Raw genomic sequence first — 19,860 nt, 5'->3', positions numbered from 1 at the left:
TCTTTTTTTAAGAAGGTACAAGAAAATACAATATCCCAAAGTAAAAAGACTAAACACAAAAATAAACTTAAAGTTAACTTATAATCACAGTTATGTAGTTTTAATCGCTTTGTTATACGAACAAACAAAATTAATTCAGGTTTTGAATGCACTGGAATTAATTCACTGATTATGATAAAAAAAAAAGTAAAAATACATTTTTTAATCTTGATTTTTTTTAATGTTGATTGAAATTTCAAGTAATCCATAAGGAAAATTTAATTTTATTTGACATAATTTTTATGACAACCAAACAAGCTTTGAACTAGGAAGTTTTTATATCCTCGAGTTTACTTCGCTGAAGTTTTGAAGCATAGGTTGAAGTTCACGATAAGCTTACTCACAAACAATAAAAAAATTAAAAAATTATTCATCCCAGGAGATATAATGATTAAATAAATAAATATTATTATAGCTAATAACATCTCTGACTAATTTTGTGCTGACAGCTTTTGCATCGTTTGTTGAGAATTTTGACATAGATCTGAAAGACACGCGATTCGCGTTACATAATGCGAATATTGAATAAAGAGCTGCCCTTAGGCGCTATCCTTCCATCACAGTGAAGCAGGATAATATTTTATTAAAAATGCAACAAATTTATTTTCATTTGAACTGTATGGAATTCTATAAATGGAATCAGTGCGCTACATTTAGAAGATATAAGTAATTAGAACTGCATTTAGAACACTATGCTACATTTAGAAGATACATAATTAAAAATGGTGATTCTTGATTTTAAAGTAGTTCTGTGATATTTCCTTATTATATAACATTTCATAATAAAAATTTTGAGAGCCGTGGCAGCTCAGGGGATAGAGCGTTCGCTTTCCAATGATGTGAACCGGGTTCGAATCCCAGTGATGGTGGTCGATACGAATTCCGCATCCAGCTTGCACCGACCTTAGTGCTGACGTAAAATGCCCTTAGTGGTAGATGGATCATGGGTTAGTGTTCCCTTGCCGTTAGGCTAACAATGGGAGGTTTTTGTGGTTTTCCTCTCCTTGTAACTCAAATGCGGATTAGTTCCATGAAAAAGTCCTCCACGAAGGGAAATTTCTTCCAATACTTGATCCAGGAGTTCTCTTGTCTTCTGTATAAGGTTCAAAATTACAAGGCTAGGGAGTTGAACATTAGTAGTCGTAAACCCAAGAATTGGGTATAAATTAAAATTTAAAATAAAATAATATTTTTGTATTAACGCTTTACAGATAATAAAGAATAAATGAATTATCTTTCTTATAAAATGTATTTTGTAAAACTTTTTGCAGTCAACATGCACTGATTTAATAATTATTAAAATTTGAAAAAAAAAAAACCCACTAAGAATTAACTTTTTATACTAATGCTAAATAATCTCTTTGGCAGAAAATCTTTAACGAATTTTCATAAAAACCGAAAATTGAATAAAAATTAATATTAAAAGAAAGAATTAAGGAAAAAAAAACGCTGTGAGTGTGATTGTAAGGACGACAAATCTTAATTTTATCCCAACAAAATCTCTGATATGCCTTGTTAAATTTATATTGTTTGAATAAAACACTTTGGGATTATTTAATCGTTCAAGTTTTACATTTTTCTAATCTTCATATGTATATTTTTAAATACATGTTTGTAAACTAAAGTTAAAAATTATAGCAAGAATAAACAGAGTAAAAAAAGTAATATTAATAATCTGATAAGGCTTCTAAATCTGTTAAAATAATGCTACTAAAAATTTTTTACAGTTTTTCAAGAACTTTATACTTTTACCTTTTCGAATATTTACAAGAGCTTATAAAAACGTGTTTCTTTAATCATACTCTATTTTAGAAGTTATTTCATTGTTTGAGGTTGTATACTTTTTTTCCTTATTTTCAAATATTTTCTATCAGCCGTTGGAAATGTTAGGTGAAAGTTCAGCAATTCCAAGTCGGATTATACCTTTAAATATCCATCCTTTATCAAAAGTTTATCAGTATTTTTCGTATTTTACTGATGTTATTAATAAATATTTCGTTTCATAGCCCGTAGTAGTGGATTTATCTCTAAAAAACGAGCTTAACTGTCATAAGAGGTTAATCTCTTGTCCTCATAATTATGAAATTTAGAGCTTCAGGTATATCGTTCGCAAACTACAGTATTTATAGTTTTATAAAACGTTGTTTTAATGCATTTTAGTAAATAAGGTGCAAAGCTTAATAAATTTAGGTGCTAACTTGCATTTTTGGAGAAAAAATTTAGATTTCCCTCTAAAATATTTGATATTAATCTTTTTTAACTATATAACATTAAATTATTTGTAGAATTTCTTTGAATTTCGGAGATCTCTGAAAACAACGATACTAAAATGACGATATTTGAGTGTGTTCAAAAAGGTAAAATCGTTCTTTTGGCATTTGGTGTTAGCATGTTTTTTGACATTAAGGCACAAACGATTTCTTAAATTTTGTCAAATTGAAACTAGCGATCCTTGGTAGCACAGTAAACAGCGTTTTCAGTCTCATTATGAAATAAAATGGAAACTTGCAAGTCGAGATGGCTGAGGAAGAAAAGCGATCATCTCATGGCCCAGGTTAAAACCCCTGCGTTGGTTGGTCTATACGAATTCCGCGCCTGGCTTGCACTGACCACAATGCGACATAAAATATCCTCGATGGTAGATGGATCATGAGTTAGAATCCTCTTGCCATCGGGCTTACCGTGGGAAGTTTTCATCGCTACGCTACGTAAAAACAGATCAGTTCCATCAAAATGTTCTCCACGAAGGCTAGTTTCTTCCAATGCTTGATCCAGGAGTTCTTATGTCCTCTGGGTTGGGTTCAAACATACAAGGCTATGTAGTTGAACGTAATTGTAAGCTCGGAATCTTGTCGGCTGTTCAACGCTGGTTTTAAAAGTGAAATAAAAATATAAACATTCAAATAAGAAATAAGGGCAAGGCATAATTCTGGTTTCCTGTTACACAAATAAGCAGCGTCTTAACTTTGAAGCTAATTTACGCAGATACACTAAAATCTCACTTAGAATTTTCATCCCCTTAGCTTTAAGGATAATAATATTTTTTATTTAATTCGTATTAAATTAATAATTTGCTTTAAATAATATTGTATTTAATTTTAAAATCAATTTTTTTTTCAATTGTGTAAATTGAACGTGCTTTCATATGAATGTGCCTGAATCGAAGAGTTCCCTTCTGGATTGGGTTCAAAATTATAAGGGTACGGAGTTAAACATTAGTAGTCGTGAACCCAAAATTGGGTTGACTGTTCAACGACGGTTATAAAATAATATATACCTATATATTTCCTATAAATATACCTATATATAAACATATAAATATACCTATATAGAAACATATAAATATACCTATATAGAAACATATAAATATACCTATATAGAAACATATAAATATACCTTATAATAAACATTCATAAAATTGAGTTCATTGGAAACTCTCTGAAATAAATCAAACTAATTGAGCAATACATAATGTATTTACTGTAGCTGAAATCGTAGTGAGTTACTCTATCTCTGTGGTTACACTGTCGAAAATTCCGGATCAAATTGCGATAAAAAAGTATCCTCATCGTGCGTGGATCATCTGTAAGATTAATTTTACCATAAAATCCATTTTTATCGTATGCCGTATATCGTATACAGTAATAATTATTTAATTACAGTGATTTTGCAATTAACATAGCTAACTGTAAAAATAATGGTTTATCAAATATTTTTGTTCCCTAAAATTTAGCCTAAAAGTATGTGAACTCTTTGCAATAACCTAAAAAGTGTAAGTCCCAGTAGAAAATGGTAAACATTTTTCCAATTTTCCTTACGCATTATTTTAAAATGAGAATGGTTGTTTGAAAAGCGTTAGACTATTCAATCTATTATGACATACATACTTTTCAAAAAGAAAATTATATTTCTATTAATTTAGCGTAAACCAACTCTTAGATTGTTCAAGGGATTTTTTTATATGTCAATTTGCAACAGTTTTGTGCAATACAACGTTCAAGTTAAGCTTCAGGTACACCTCTTTATATGAAGATATTTTCAATTCATGCATTTTATTACCAATTTTTTTTCAACGCAAATATCGTGACATCAATTCGTAAAACGCACAAGGGGCATGCAAAGGTGATCGTGATCAAAATAGAGTGTTATCTTTAGAATCTATTTCAGTTTTATTATTTATGTAAAATCTGCTTTAAAATTCAAGGTCAGAACCAGGTCATATCATGCTATTACACATTTTGTGGTAAATAAAGCGATCTAACCTTGTCGCGACAGACACCCCCCTTTTACAATTGACTTTTATATTGGAAAACCGGATGAAAAAGTTGTTCTCGAGTTTTTACAAAAACGATTTGACACTCTGGTGTGTAATGACAGCAAATACGCATCTTAAATAGGAAAAAAAGAAGGAAATATCGCCAAATAGCTTCATTGTGTCAGGTGCTTTATCCTGTCCAAGTGGTGAAAAGGTGGCAATCTTCCTTTAAAATATTTCCAAGAATTTTAGAAGGTATTGTACCATAAACAATGATCCCATTCTATTTTTTTTAAAAAAAGCTGTCTAGTTCATGTGATTTATTCTGTATTAACTAAAAACAAAATTAGACAAAAATTAAATAATTAACAAGTCCGTATTTATCAAGTCTACATAATCAAGGACAAAACTGAAAGGCAACATTACAAAAAAAGACTAAAAAATTTTTTTACCCTATTTAATCCGGAATTTTTTACAATACAGCTGGTAAAATTTTGAATTCACATCCTCAAGTGAAGGATCTAGTAAAGACAATTGGCAAAAGTATGACGATAAATTCTCGATTAAAGTATTAATTAAAAGAATGATAACTAAACTTACTGGCCAAAAATTTTCGGAGCATTTTCAGTTGAAGGATTAATTGTATCAAACTGACAAATATTTGACGAAACATTCTCGATTTAAAATATTAATTAAAATCGGTAGAGTCAATTAATCACAAGTAAATATTCAATATAGAAAATAAATTTCAAATTATTGAAGAGATATTTTCAATAAAAGAATTGTAATTAAATTAATTAGCTGAAATCGTAGTGAGTTACTCTAACTTTATGGATACACTTACAAAAATTCCGGATCAAATTACGGTAAAAAGTATCCGCATCCTGCGAGCATCATCTGTAAAATTAATTTTAGAATGAAATCCATTTTTATCGTATACTGTATATTTTTTTACAGTATTAATTATTTAATTACAATGATTCAGTGATTTTACAATAAATATTAATGTAAAAATAACGGTATGACAGATATTTTTGTTCCCTAAAATTTTGTGGTGAAAATGTATGCTGCTGTAAAAAGTACTGACACCTAGGGTGTCCGTACATTTTACAGTAGTTTTATCGGGAAATTTTTCAGTGTATTTGCTAAGCGAAGACCAATCAACTGATGTCAATCTTATAGGCGCTGTATCGGGAAAACGAAGCTAATTAATACTAAAAAGCTTAAAAATTCTGATCTGTATTTCATTTGCTAAAATTCAATCCTTAGAATTCTTGCAAGTAAAAATATTTTTTTCTCTTATTTGAAGCGTCTATTTTTTGTTCTGGTTTTATCAAATTAAAAACAACCGTTTAATTGTACTATTAAGATGGCATCTGCGCTATTTAGGAAGAGTTTTTTTTCGTTAAATTTTTAATTACTCATTAGGAAAAATAGATACTGTTTTATGTCCTTCTCAACTTTATAATGCTTATATCAATTTCAATACTATAATCACAAATAAAGAATTGTAAGCATTAGCATAAGAGAGCATAAGGATTCATAATTAAAAAAAAAACAGCAGACAAAGCTCAAATTAAAGAAAACAGACAATAATTTTGGAAACTTGGAGTTGTTTATCTACCAGACTGAGATTTTTATTTTCACCAGCATGCATTTTTAATGTTTTTTAAATAATGTTTATTCAAAGTATTTTTATGTTCTTTTTATGATCCACTTATTCTCCTAATTACTGTCGTGTCGGTGATTTAAATATAAATTATTTTATATTTGAATCACCGACATTAATATAAATTATTTTATATCAAATAATTATAAATACTTTTGTGACGTCTAAAGAAAGGTATATTGGCTGAAATTGAAAACTAATCCAACCGGCTACTTGAAATGTTGTTGATGTTGCAAAAGTCTATTTATGAAGAAGAAAAACATTTGAATGACGGGGGAAAAAAATTTTATATTAGATCAATAATTATCAATTTTTTTATTATTTTTTATATTTTATTACTCTTTTTGTCTGAAAAATATTTTCTCCTACGGCACAATGCGTATGGTATAAATTGAAAGAGAAAAAAAACAACTGTTCTCGTACTTCTAAACAAAACTTCGCCTTCTAAACAAAAACAAAAAAAAAAATGAAATCAGGTCAGTTTTTATAACCGAAGAAAACAATTTTCAAAGAGAAGTCTGGTTTTAAGTCGTATTTCTATATCCGCGAGCTAACTTTCTTAAAGATTTTATTATCCGACTTATTTTTATCCGTAGTTTTATGACACTGATGCTCCGTTGCAAGCGCTTTTATCTTGTTTATTATGACTGCACCTCATATGTTCTGAAAGTTAGTTATTGATATCTAAAAACAGTAGACATCACATATTGTAAAACGATTGTTATCTTAATCGTTCCTTTTCACGTTGTAGTCATAAAATGTCAACTGAAAATCAACATTGTCCGAAAAAAAGTGGAAGATAACCCAAGTAGTACCTCAACCTATCTTAAAATGTTGTAAAATGGGATAAAAATAATCTAAGCTTTGAATCAAAAATTTTAAAAATAGATAAAAATCGGTAAGTTCATCAGCGTTATTTTAGTAACAACTTTGTGTGATTTTTTTTAGAAAAATAGTAAATCATTATTTTGCAAGAGCGTAAAAAAAGTGACAAAATGAGATATACAAACTACAAAATTTAGCATCATTCCTTAATTGTATTTTAAAATTATAACTTTTATTCCTGAATTTTAGATTTGTAATGGACCATGCATTTATAAGAGGAATTTTATGAAACGCACTTCTCAATATGATTACAGAATCTTATAGTTCAATCTGAATGATAAATTTCAATACCTATTTTGAAATTTTATCACCTTTTTAGGTTTGTAGGAAATTTGAACTATGTTATGATTCCTATTACTTTTAAACTGCTATGAATTTCTTGAAAATATTTTCAGAAAACTTTTTTAAGACATTTTTCATTATCAACTTTAATTTGTTTTTCCATAAAATGTATCATTTAAAAAAAAATTCAGTTAGAGAATAATTTGTACTTTTCATTAAATTTAAAAATACGAAGACATACCTTCTTACATTTTAAGAAACAGATAGTCTTTTTAATGGGTAGATTTATTTTCCGGAAATTTATTAAACCATTTTACGTTATTTATTATGTAGCATTTAAAATCTGTGAAAAAATAATAGCACGTTATTGTCATGAACATTATTGTTCTGCTTTTGTTTTAACAATAAGATTTAAATAAAGAGTGCTTCACAACAACATTGAACGAATTAACCTGGCAAGTAACTAGAAATTATCTTCCCAACATTGGCACGCAATAACATCCTGAGAAAAATTGTAGTCAAAACAACCGGAATCTGGTACAGTTTGTTCAAAAGCTCAGTACTTTTTACCGAAGCTCTTTGATAATGATTTAAGTAAGATGAACAATAAAGTATGGTTCTATAATATTAGATAAAATTTAACAATATGTGGTATAATTAAGTAATTTTATCAGGAAACTTTAGAGCATGGCATCAAAGCTATTTATTCAGTTATATTTACTCTTCAGTTTTATATTTTTTACTACACGAGTGGTAATAAGAATTGTAGTTTTGAAAACAAGAATTTCTGGTAAACCGTTACCATATGAACGGAAAAATTATCAAATTAATGGTTCGAGCATAGTATATTTTAGTTTTATTAACCACATATTTTTTTCACAAGAAATGTCACACTACGGTAATTTTATGAAGAAAAAAAATTTCCCTTCATCTAAGGTGAATTGAAATACAAAATTCTAATGTAATAACATTTTTCGACGTATGTTATTCGCGCTGACAACAGCAACTGAATACTTAAGCTAAAGAACTTGGGGAATAAGCATAATATTTGACAACACTTTTTCCTAAAGGATATTTTTTTGATATATTTTGGAATACTATAAAGGATACTACGATAAATACTAAAAGGATTTGAGGTGTTCTTCACCAAAATCACTTTTTTTCGTCAATTTTAAAGTGTGGCTTATCATTATTTTGCTGCATACCTTTTAATTCTACATAGAAATACGCTAACAGATCTGAGGAGCTGCTTTTTAGCTTTCCTCAGCTAGCTTCTTTTTAATTGTTTAACATTTTAAGTTAACTAATACAAGTCTCAAAAAAAAACTTTTTGTGAAGAGCTTTTCATATGTCGCACTGTTAAAAATTTTGTAATAATTTGAACCATATCATTGCTATCATTTGCTTCAAATCTTAATGCGGCGTTAACTTAAACCATAGTATGGTGTAAATTAAGTATTCTTATATTTCATTATACGATACTGTGGTTCAGTTTGAGAGAAAACTCTTTTTATTTTTACACTTATTTAAAAAAATACTATAAATTCACACAGTATTAATTACTTTAAGGCTGATTGTGTAAGACGAATTCTGATAGTGTAAGACTTAAGGTTGATAGTGTAAAACGTATGAGTTCGTGACATTCTTATTAAAACAACTATTATTGACCTTGTTTTTCTAAATATTTTACTCTAAAATTTTCCTTATGGGATCTAAAAAAAAAAACTCATAACTTACCTATAAAATGACTAGGTCTTCGAGGTGATAATTACTATCCCTGCTACCGAAACAGCTTAAGATATTTTTTTATAGAAGTAAGAAAGGAATGATTTAAAGCCTACGCCATAAATAAGTTGCAGAAATTCGATAACACAATAATTATGTTTTGAAATCAATAATTACTGGACGCATGACAAAAAAACAAAACCAAGCGAAGCTTAATTTTTGGAATCGATATTTAAGTATAGACTTTTATTAGGTTGGTTCAAAACTTGATTAAAAAATGTTTCTTTCATTCCTAGGACTTTTTGTGTTTTAAATCGTTTTCTGTAGTTTTGAAACGATTTATATCATATTTATTTCTTTAAGTAACAGGTTTAAAACAATCGTATCAATCATTGACTTACAAATTCAATTCATTTTAATCAAATTTACCTTCATTTTTTTATTACCGAAGTACATCGAAATGAGGGATATGTATAATTAAAACTATATCTCGCGTTTAAACACATACGAAATCAGAGAATTTGAACTTTTATATGATTTTCTGACTTTTTTGGAGCAAAAAAAAAGTGTTGACACCTTTGGAGTATTTTAATCATTTGTATTCACTTTCACTAGCAATAATAATAATTGAAAATACCCACTAAATTGAAAATAATTGTGTGTAACACGGAAAGTTTTTAAAAAGTTGGTTTAAAAATTGAAGAGAATTATTTCATAACTTTAAATAATTTAAAATCACAAGTGCAAATTAATAAGTTTTTTTTCAGCAAACTAAAGTTCTATTTTTTTTAAGTCTTATAAATCTAAGAAAAAAATTAAATTCGAACTCCGATACCTTCTACTCCGAGTTACCTAAATTATATTTTATTGTATTGTGTGCTACTGCCCAATACGCCTGTATAATATTTAGAAAACCCATGTAAAAATTCTGCTTTTTTTCTCGATTTCAGATAATGTTATCTTTATACTGATACAGAATTATGAATGTGCGTGTTAAGATGATGTTAGAAATAAATTAAAGATATATTCAAAATACGTAGATGTTAGTACATACATACTTTCAATTTTTTTCGCATTGTTTTTGTACATTAGTTTTATGGTAAAATTTGTCCTATTTTTGCAAATTTGTTATTATCAATTGTATTTCGATACTTTTTATTCGCCATCTGGTTATACATCATATTCCATTATCCACACTCTATTGATTTACAACCAAACGTAAAGATTATTCACAAATTTAACCATACCTTTATTCTATAGTGCCTTCTTGATTTCACATTGACCTTTGTCATTTCGCATTTTTATTTATTTGTTTATTTTTATTATTCTCGTTGAGGGTATACAACTATAGGTTACTTTATCAAGTTAAATGATAATGGACATAAATTTAAATCAGATTTACTCATAGTAAAAAACTTTTCTTAATTTAGAAAATGAGTCTACATGGTGATAAACATAATTTGAGTAACTGAATTAAAAAAATAAGCCTTACAGATTACTCCTAGTTATTTTTGCTTATTTTTCGTTATCCCCTTCTCTGATGCTACTGAATAATAGGGGTTCTATTCATTTCAATCAAATTTAAATTATTAATTAATTAATTAAAATAATTTAATTAAAATAACTTAATTAAAATAACATTAAAGTAGAAAAACAATACCTAAATTAAAATAGTATTACAATACATTTGTAATATTAATTCGGCATTTATGTAATGAAGATATTTCAATTCAACATCTCTGCATCAATTTTAATACATTTAACGATATTTTAAAGCTTAATTTCCTTATTGCGCTTTAAAAATTTCTACATCCATTAATTTTAAATTATCCATGCTTCGCTTAAAATTTAATGAAGAACATAATAATTTGCTCGCCTAAATAATTATGAAGCATCATAAATTAGCTACAATCATAGTACGGCGTTCCACTTAACTGAATGTAAAGCGTATTTTCTAAGTCAAACCGAATGCAACTTATCGTGCCATCACCTTTTGAAGGAAAAGATGTGATTCTATTTTTCCGGAAGAATAACCACTCTATCACTTGTTTCAATGGCACCCAGCAGGGGGCGCGTGTGTTATCGCGTCAAACTCATCAAATTTATTTGTTCTGTAAGATCAGAATTTTAATTTGCTTTCTAAAATATCAAAGATGGCAACTAATGTGACATAGGGAAAGTAAGATAAGTCAATAAGTAATCTGTGTTTTGTTATTTTACAAAATAGTAATAATAATAAAGTAATTTTTTTGTTGTTAATTCAGGGGTGGCAAATCTATTTCTAAGAATACCAACAGAGATCTTTAAGAGCCTTAAATATTAGACTTGAGAAGCTTACGTAATTTTAATGAAATAAATAAAAAAAACTTATATTTTAAAAAAAAATATTTTTAGGTGTCCGTGTTAAATTAGGCACGCATCTCTATTTTTCTGCTACTAATAATGCATGTAAAGTGCACCATCGATTCAGACAAAATATTTTTGATATTTTCAAGTATTTATGTGCATCAATCCCTTTCCCCAACCGAAAAGTTGAGTTCAACGTTGAACCTAAATATACGCAGACTTCTTAAGGTATTGTGTTGAACCATATATTTCCGCCCAAGTTCAATTACATTATGTCAACAAGTTTAAGAAGTGCGATATAATGTTGTCCACATAGCCACACTTAGTAAAGCTTCAGCAAGCATAAACGATAGGGAAAAAATGCACAAATTTTTTAAACAGTGCACAAAAATCTAAATATGAAATTTTATTTGTATTTTCAAAACATGGCTCAGATAAAATTCTAGTTGGTTAACCGTATTAGGTGAAAACAGTCAATAAGCGATTTTTCTAACTGTTAACAAATTGAAAACCATCTTTTTTATGACTATTTGTTAGTTTTTGGTGAATGTGGTAAAATAATAAATAATTTGTTATTCACCCATTTTTTCCAACTAGTTTCTAACAGTGCATTATTTATGAATAAAAACTGATTCAAAACTGATATTTTTATTTAATTTTATTTACTTATTTATTTATATTTAATTTTGCTACTTTTATAATGTTATATATTTAGGGAAACTTTTTGGAGCAATGACTTTTTTTCAAACTATTATATTTGTTTTCGTTCAACTATTTTTTTCCTGTATCAACAATTCTCAATCTCCTTTTTTTTCTTACAGTGCGAACACCCAAATGGAGAACAGTGTTACACCAGTGTATCTAGCAGCACAAGAGGGTCACCTGGAAGTTCTGAAATACTTAGTTTTGGTGGCTGGTGGTTCCCTTTATTTAAGAGCAAAAGATGGTATGGCTCCTATCCATGCTGCCGCACAGATGGGGGTTCTAAAATGTGTGAAGTGGATGGTGAGTAGAAATTCTAAACAATACTTCTTGATAGATTTTTTATTTTATAAAATAGCACATCAAATTTTGGAAAATGCTTTTTTTCCTTTTATATGATTTTATGTGTGCTATACATGTTTTGGTGTATAACGTTTATCAAAGAACAAGTAAAATCTGTATTAGTGAACGTGAAATGTGGAAAACAAAACGTCAAAGCTGCAATTTTTATTGGAGATACTTATTTTCATTGCATGTGCTATGATTACTTAAGATATTGTATCTTTGCATTGTATCGTACCTTTTAGTATACCCAACTCAGGCTTTTATTAAACTATAACGTGTAATTTTAAATAAATAAACTTTAAAAAAAAGAAACAAACAATTTGGACGTAATTCAGTTTAGAAATATATTTTACCATTAATAAAAACTTTAATTACTTAATTTTTGATTAAAAAGGTAATGCAAAAATTTACTAATCCTTGTAATGGTTACTTTTTCTGCCTTTGGCCTATATTTAAGGCGATGTCCATAAAATATAAAATTTTAAAATTTAAGCATTATTTCCTTTTATTTGTATATTTAATAATCAATTTGGATATTTTAGGGATTACATTTTCTTTTAAAGCGAGCAGTAAGATTATATAAAAATATAAATTACTATTCCCTGGTTTTTTTCTTTCTAAAAATTAACGGCAAAGTTTTTGCATCATTATAAATGCATATCGCCATGTTTGTTTAAAATCTAAAATAAATTATCGATATATCCATATAGCTAATCGATATATAAAACCAATAACTTTATTTTAACTGAAAACTTTCGAATATAAACGAAGATTTCTTTATTGTCATTTTTGAATGTTAAAATAATAATATATTTGGAAACTATAATTTTACACAAAAAAAATACTGTTTTCCATTATTTTATTTTTTAACAAATTATGCAATAGTACATTTATATAAATATACAACAATTTAGATTTTTTAAACTTGAAAATATATAATAATCGATTTCTATTTTTCGATAACCTTCAATATTGTTTAACTCAATCTAAGTAGTTATTAGAAATCACTTATTTTTAACTAAAATATTATTTCCAAGGTTAAAAGTTAAGTTATATATTAACAATGACTCACTAGTTCAAACTGTAAGTTTGATACACCTTTCAAGAATATAAACATTTCCTCTTTATAATAGTTAAAAACAGGTTCTAGTCGTCTAATTATGGCTATTCTCAACTAATATATGATTTCTTTTGCTCTCTTCTTTAATTCCTCTTTCTGGGTGTTTTATTAGTTTCTGGGATATTTATGAATTCTTTATGCAACAGGTGGAAGAACAAGCTATTGATCCCAACCTCCGGGACAATGATGGGGCAACGCCTGTCCATTTTGCAGCTAGCCGTGGTCACCTGGAGACCCTAAGGTGGTTGCTGAAACATGGTGGAAGAATATTATTGGATAAACATGGCAAAAGTCCCCTGAATGATGCCGCTGAAAATGAGCATATGCAGGTAAATTATTTAATTTTATCAATAGGATTTCCATTTTCATTTTATTTCCTTCTTGTTGTAAAATTTTCTTTGGTTTCTTTTGTCTTATTGCACATGATGTTTATTCGGATTTCATTGACAGTGTTGATGTTAGTAATTAATTAGTTGTATTAAACAGAGAGAAGTGTTAAAGATTTAGTTGCGCTATAAAATATCCTATATTAAGCTACTAGTTATGTGAAAGAATTAATTTGTAACATAATTTAGCAGATTAAATATTTGTGTTAAAAGCCGATCAAAGAAAATTGGAATGAAATAAAAATATACGTTTTTCTGAGTCCAACTTAGGTAATCTACTATTTATTCTCCTTAAATTTCATTATTAGTTACAAAGTTTATCAGTAGATGGTGCTGCTCATTTTACTAACTATTAAACCATGCCTTCCGCTGCGTGTCAGGCCATTGGATGTGATACTTGCACCAATATGTCGGTGAGTTTTGTTCCAAAACTACTAAGCAGGTGCAGCAATTGGCGGTTAATTCGAAAATTTTGTTTCATAGTTTATTTTTATGATTTTATGTTATATAAATGCTAAGATTTATATCTTTCAACGTCTAATCTCCCTCTCGTATTTTTATTTAATTTTTTTTTTTTTTTTTGTTTCTTTTGATTTCAAGTCAAGCTCGGGCTCATAATATGAAAATCTCGAGAGAAATAAATTTTTTTACAGCAATGGATTAATCATTATTAATAAAAAAATATTGCAAAAAAGCACTGAAAAATCAAGTGCAAAGAGCTTTCTAAATAACTAAATCAGTTCAAAATAATTTTCGAAAAAGTCTCTCGTTAGTTTTAGAATTCAAAACGGTCCTATGGGTACAAGCTTTTATTCAAAATATCTCGAATTATGAAACAAACCCATTTAAACAATATTTGAACAGAATAACATACTTTTTATTCTTTATTTTCAAGATTTATATCCTATATTTACTCATAAAAATGGTTTAAACTGTATTATCTCGATAGTGAATTTTAAAAATTCACATGTGCAACCTAAAATATATTTTTATAAGCCTGATATGAGACATATACTATTATAATACGATACGAGTAATTTCATCCAAAACTCTTCAAAAATTAGTTGCTGAGCTTTCAACCCAAAATATCTCGAATTATGAAGCAAATTCATTCTGGCCTCTAAAGCATTCAATCACCCATTTAAACAATATTAGAACAGAATGAACTCGATTAACATATATTTTTTTGGTTTCAAGATTTATAATATATATTCTCATAAAAATTCACGTGCGCCACCTGAAATATAATTTTATAAGCCTGATATCAGACATATCCTATTATATTACGATATGAGTAATTTCATTCTAAAAGTTCCTAAATTAGATGTTGAGTTTTCAACTCAAAATATCTCGAATTATGAAACAAATTCATTCTGGTCTTAAAATTATTCAGTCACCCATTTAAATAATATTAGAACAGAATCAACTCGATTAACATACATTTAATTTTTTGCTTTCAAGATTTATGTCCTATATTTACTCATAAAAAATGGGTTTAAATAGCATTAACTCCACTGAGAATTTTAAAATTCACGTGTGCCATTTAAAATATATTTTTATAAACCTGATATCAGACACTTGCTCGTATATTTCGTCTCCGGTGCGCCCGCGAGATAGATAACATCATCCAAAGTTTTCTATAATTAGTTGTCCAACCGATAAAAAAGTGTTCCAAGATGTCTTTATAGGCAAATGTTCCAACTTCTAAGCGACCTTAAAACGTGCCTTCTTCATTAAATCCCAATTCCGAATCAAAAAACGTTTCGGATATTTGTATCGCCTGCCACTTTCTTGAAAATAGATGTTCTTTTTAGCATCAATTCGTTCGAAAAACATCCCTGATCTAAGAGGTGGGAAGGTTCATTAAAATGTCATCTAGTAGTTAGAGGAAGCTGTCTTTGATGGAAATTGTACCAGAGAGTTAAGGGAAAAGAAGTTTTATGAATGCTGTGAATGACAAATGCTTGGTGAACAAAAGGGTTGGTGGACGTGCTGTTTCATTTTGGTGAAACCATTAAATGATCTGTTTTTCGAGGTCGCTGCTTCTGAAAAGGAATTCACATCACCTTTCCTTTTATAAGATCCTAATCAAGGTCAGATTTGATAAAGTTTCTCGTTTATCGTGAATTTTTGTTAATAACTATGGAATCGTTGTTGTGGTACCGGCTTGAAGAAAAAGTGTTTTAATTACATAGCTAACTGGCAAATATTTTAAGTCACGTTTGTGAGTTCCCTTTCTCCTTTAATATAAACAAAATATCTAAAGAAAGTTGGTTAGATTTTGTTCCATTTTCTGTAATTTGAATTTTTTGGAACTATTCTTTTTTTAAACAGTAAATAGTTAAGTAAACAGATTTTGTATTCTCGTCTTTAAAATTGAGGATTTAAATACAATGTAAAAATAAAAAATATATATATAATTATAAAAATAATATTTATCTGAAGTTATAAAAATTATGTGCTTTGGAAAACCATGCATTTGAAAAACAAATATATCTCCTACATTTTATTAAAAACTGTTGTAAAATAAGTCATTACCGTTTGCAAATGTTTTTCTTATTAATAAGCAACGAAAAATAAACAAAAAATCACAATACTTTAACCTAATGTTTTAAACAGAAGGAATTGCATTGTAGTCAACAGCACTACATGGGAAAGACCAATTAAATAAAATAAATAAGCATTTATTATGTTTCGATTTATTTTGCTTGTTTGATAAAAAAAATTCTAAGAAATCATTAGTGAAAATATATTTATCGTTTTCTGAACCAAATATTCAAAACAGTTACTTTTTTTCTATATTAATGATACATTCAAACTATTTCATTCAAAACATTTTTTCATGCATATTTTTTTTTTTTTATCAAATGTGATTTATTTAAATATTTTGGAATTTGTTTTCTAAAAATTTTTCGTTTTTATTTATTTGAATGCATTTTTGTATTTTTATTTGACAATAATCATGAAAATGGGGTGAAAAAAAGGGCTGAAATTTCATCAATGATAAATTATGACAGTTTAAACTGTAGATAGATATAAAAATCAGCAATGTTATCAATTATAACAAAAATCATTTTTAGGTTAACTTATGTCAACACATGTATGGTTGGCAATCTTTTACTTTTTCGCACGCACACATTAAAATAATAATACGTTTGTTTATGTATGCATAATTAGTTTTTTTTCTCCACAATTTTGTCCCTCTAAAATAAATTTTAAGCGCACCATTATAAATTAATGATAAATTATAATCTCATCTTCTAACATCTCATCCCCTTATTATATCCTCGACTGAATGTGTTACAGCATTAATTGGACTAAGAGTATCTAAAATAAAAAATTTTTACTTAAAAATATTAGTTAAAAATAATAAAAACAGAAAAAACAAAAACATCAAAATTGCAAATAAGAAATCTTATCTGTAGTGCTGCCATCTATTGAGCAATACTATATAACCTTCAATGCTCGTGCTTGAACGTTGTATTTCACTTCTGACGATCTAGCTTTGAAAATTAATGGGATTTACTGAAATAGTATAATAATGGATGATTGATTAATGAAGAAACTTGGAATCCATTTTGAAAGATAAAATGTTTTATTTTGAATCATTTTACTTACAGTGCCGCCATCTATCAGAAGGTAATAAAGATTACCATGAGTGAAATATGTAATACACCAATTTGTTACTTCTTTTCTAAATAAAGACAATCAAGTCTTATTTTTATTCGAATAATAATAAATTTATTTAAATACTATTTTTTTAATTCTTGAATTCTAACAATCTGTGAATAATATACTATTCATTACATGATATAACTTAATTAATTAAATCAGCTTCATTTCTTAAATTTTCATGCATTTCATTTATCATCACTCATTTATTTGTTTTAAATTCTTTCTTGTTCCGTATTTCATAAATTTCAAATTTTAATGTTCAATTAAAAATAAAAATTGAAAAATGGAAGATATATATATATATTTTTAAATTTTTGAGTCTTTGTACCCTTATAAATTGTTCAATTAATTCTTAGTTTAGTATAATATAATATAGTATAATATAATATAATATAATATAATATAATATAATATAATATAATATAATATAATATAATATAATATAATATAATATAATATAATATAATATAATCTATTATATATAATTCTCTTACGTGGCTCCCAAATTTTGGCGGTATTTCTTTTCCGCCGGTGGCAACGTTTGCTTTGTTTTGTTTACGTTTTGAAAATACCAAAGCATTTTGTACAAAGCAAACAATTCTGTTAGGTTAAAAAACATTTCGCTAAAAAAATAATGAATTCTAAAAAAAAAATAAAAAATAATAAACAACTTAAAAAATAAAAATGCTGTTGCCAGCCTTAGAATTTTTTGAAAGTTAACTTCGCAACATAAATCAAAATGACATAGAAGAGCAACTAGATCAAAATTATGATAACTGAGCGCTTGACGTAACAAATCCTTCAATTCTATAAGTGTTGTATCGCCAAATGCCCAAATTAACAATTGTGTTTTTAAAGAAATTCTATAAACAGTTTTAAGTAAACAACCTACTTCTACAACTGCTTCTTGAAGAACTTGGCTCATTGATTAAAAATATTGTTTTAATTTTACAGTTCTAACTTTACTTCGACTTTCATTATTGCTATGATCCTCTTTCATTACATTTCACAACTTCATGCTAAATTTGAGGACTTTAGGTTGTTTTGTGGTTGAATACTGACATTTAGAAATGTGTACATAAAAAAAACAATATTTAGAGGTTAAGAGTTGCCTCAGAAAAATTTGAATTGTTGACATTGAATTTAACAATGGAAACAATCGTTTTTGTTAAAAATTGAATTGTATTGTTGACATCAAAACTAAAAATATTGTGTTTCAACTTATCATACTACCTTAATTTATACTTCAGAACTGCCTCGGAGAAATTTGAATTGTTAGCAATGATTTAAACAAAAAGTTTTATTTTAACTGACAAATACTATATTATAATTTTAACTTTTTCTATGACTGTACTCATTTTCTTACTCTTTTCTTTGTTTTTTATACATTTTATATTTTTGTGATAAAATAAAAAACTTATAGTTGTTCTACTTCTGAACACTGATGAAAACACAAAATGAGGGGCTTCATCAACAATCAAAAATATATACATTTATTTTACAAATTCCATATTAATAGGGTGGCGCCCTTCAGAGAATTAAAAATACAAAATTATCCTCATCAAAGCCAGACTACTATTTCATATTGTTTTACAACACATGACTTTAGCCCTCTGGTGGGAAAGACTTAAAAACAAAACTTACAACAGTTACTTTTCTCAACAACTGAAATTTAGAATAGTGTGATTAAGAAAAATATGTGAACTGTTTGCAATCTCAAATTAATATTGAAATGTACAGGCTTAGAATTTCCTACAGTTAAAAGTTTTCGAAACTTCAGTATTCAAAAAAGTATACAAAATCTGGACGTTAAGAACGTATCCAATAAGCGAGCAAAGCGAGCATTGGATTGCGAAGCAATCCGAAATGAACTGCGAAAGCAGTTCCTGGGGTTGGCGAGCGCCAGCGAGCAGGGAGCGAAGCCTCCTAGTATAATATAATATAATATAATATAATATAATATAATATAATATAATATAATATAATATAATATAATATAATAATATAATATAATATAATATAATATAATATAATATAATATAATATAATATAATATAATATAATATAATATAATATAATATTTTTCTTGATTTGATGTAACAATTCTATTCTAATAAAATTACCGAAAAATATTGAATCAAACAAAATATTAAAAATAGTGCCACTATTTTTAATATTTTGGTAATTAATTTTATAAGAATATTTTGAAGGTATAATATTTGTAATGAGAAATTTTTTTTATTATACCGTACTACGTTGTTCTTTTTTTTAAATAAAAATGAAATAAAATTTAATACTTTTTTATTTTCAAATATTTAAATTTTCTTCAATTATTTATAAAATGTAACAATTTCTGACTTTTAACCAATGGAAAAAGTTTCAATCATATTTTTGCTGCATCAAATAGACATTTATAGTGTAATTCGTTTGT

The 19,860-nt window shown here is 27.4% G+C and overlaps 1 protein-coding gene across 6 annotated transcripts in view; it reads left to right on the top strand.

Moving 5' to 3' along the window:
• f (espin protein forked) overlaps positions 1-19,860 on the top strand; it is a 274,759-nt gene that overhangs the window by 219,147 nt on the left and 35,752 nt on the right. For all 6 annotated transcript variants that reach the window (XM_043049623.3, XM_043049573.2, XM_043049683.2 and 3 more), the window contains 2 exons: positions 12,023-12,206; positions 13,515-13,697. In XM_043049623.3, coding sequence (XP_042905557.2) covers positions 12,023-12,206; positions 13,515-13,697 — 367 coding nt within the window. The remainder of the gene's footprint in view (positions 1-12,022; positions 12,207-13,514; positions 13,698-19,860) is intronic.

Source organism: Parasteatoda tepidariorum, chromosome 1 (genome assembly GCF_982258835.1).
Source record: "Parasteatoda tepidariorum strain Cologne lab strain chromosome 1, Ptep-v5.0, whole genome shotgun sequence".
In the NCBI taxonomy this organism is placed as follows: Eukaryota; Metazoa; Arthropoda; class Arachnida; order Araneae; family Theridiidae; genus Parasteatoda; species Parasteatoda tepidariorum.
The sequence above is the reverse complement of the archived record's forward strand: the minus strand, read 5'-3'. Positions and strand labels throughout refer to the sequence as shown.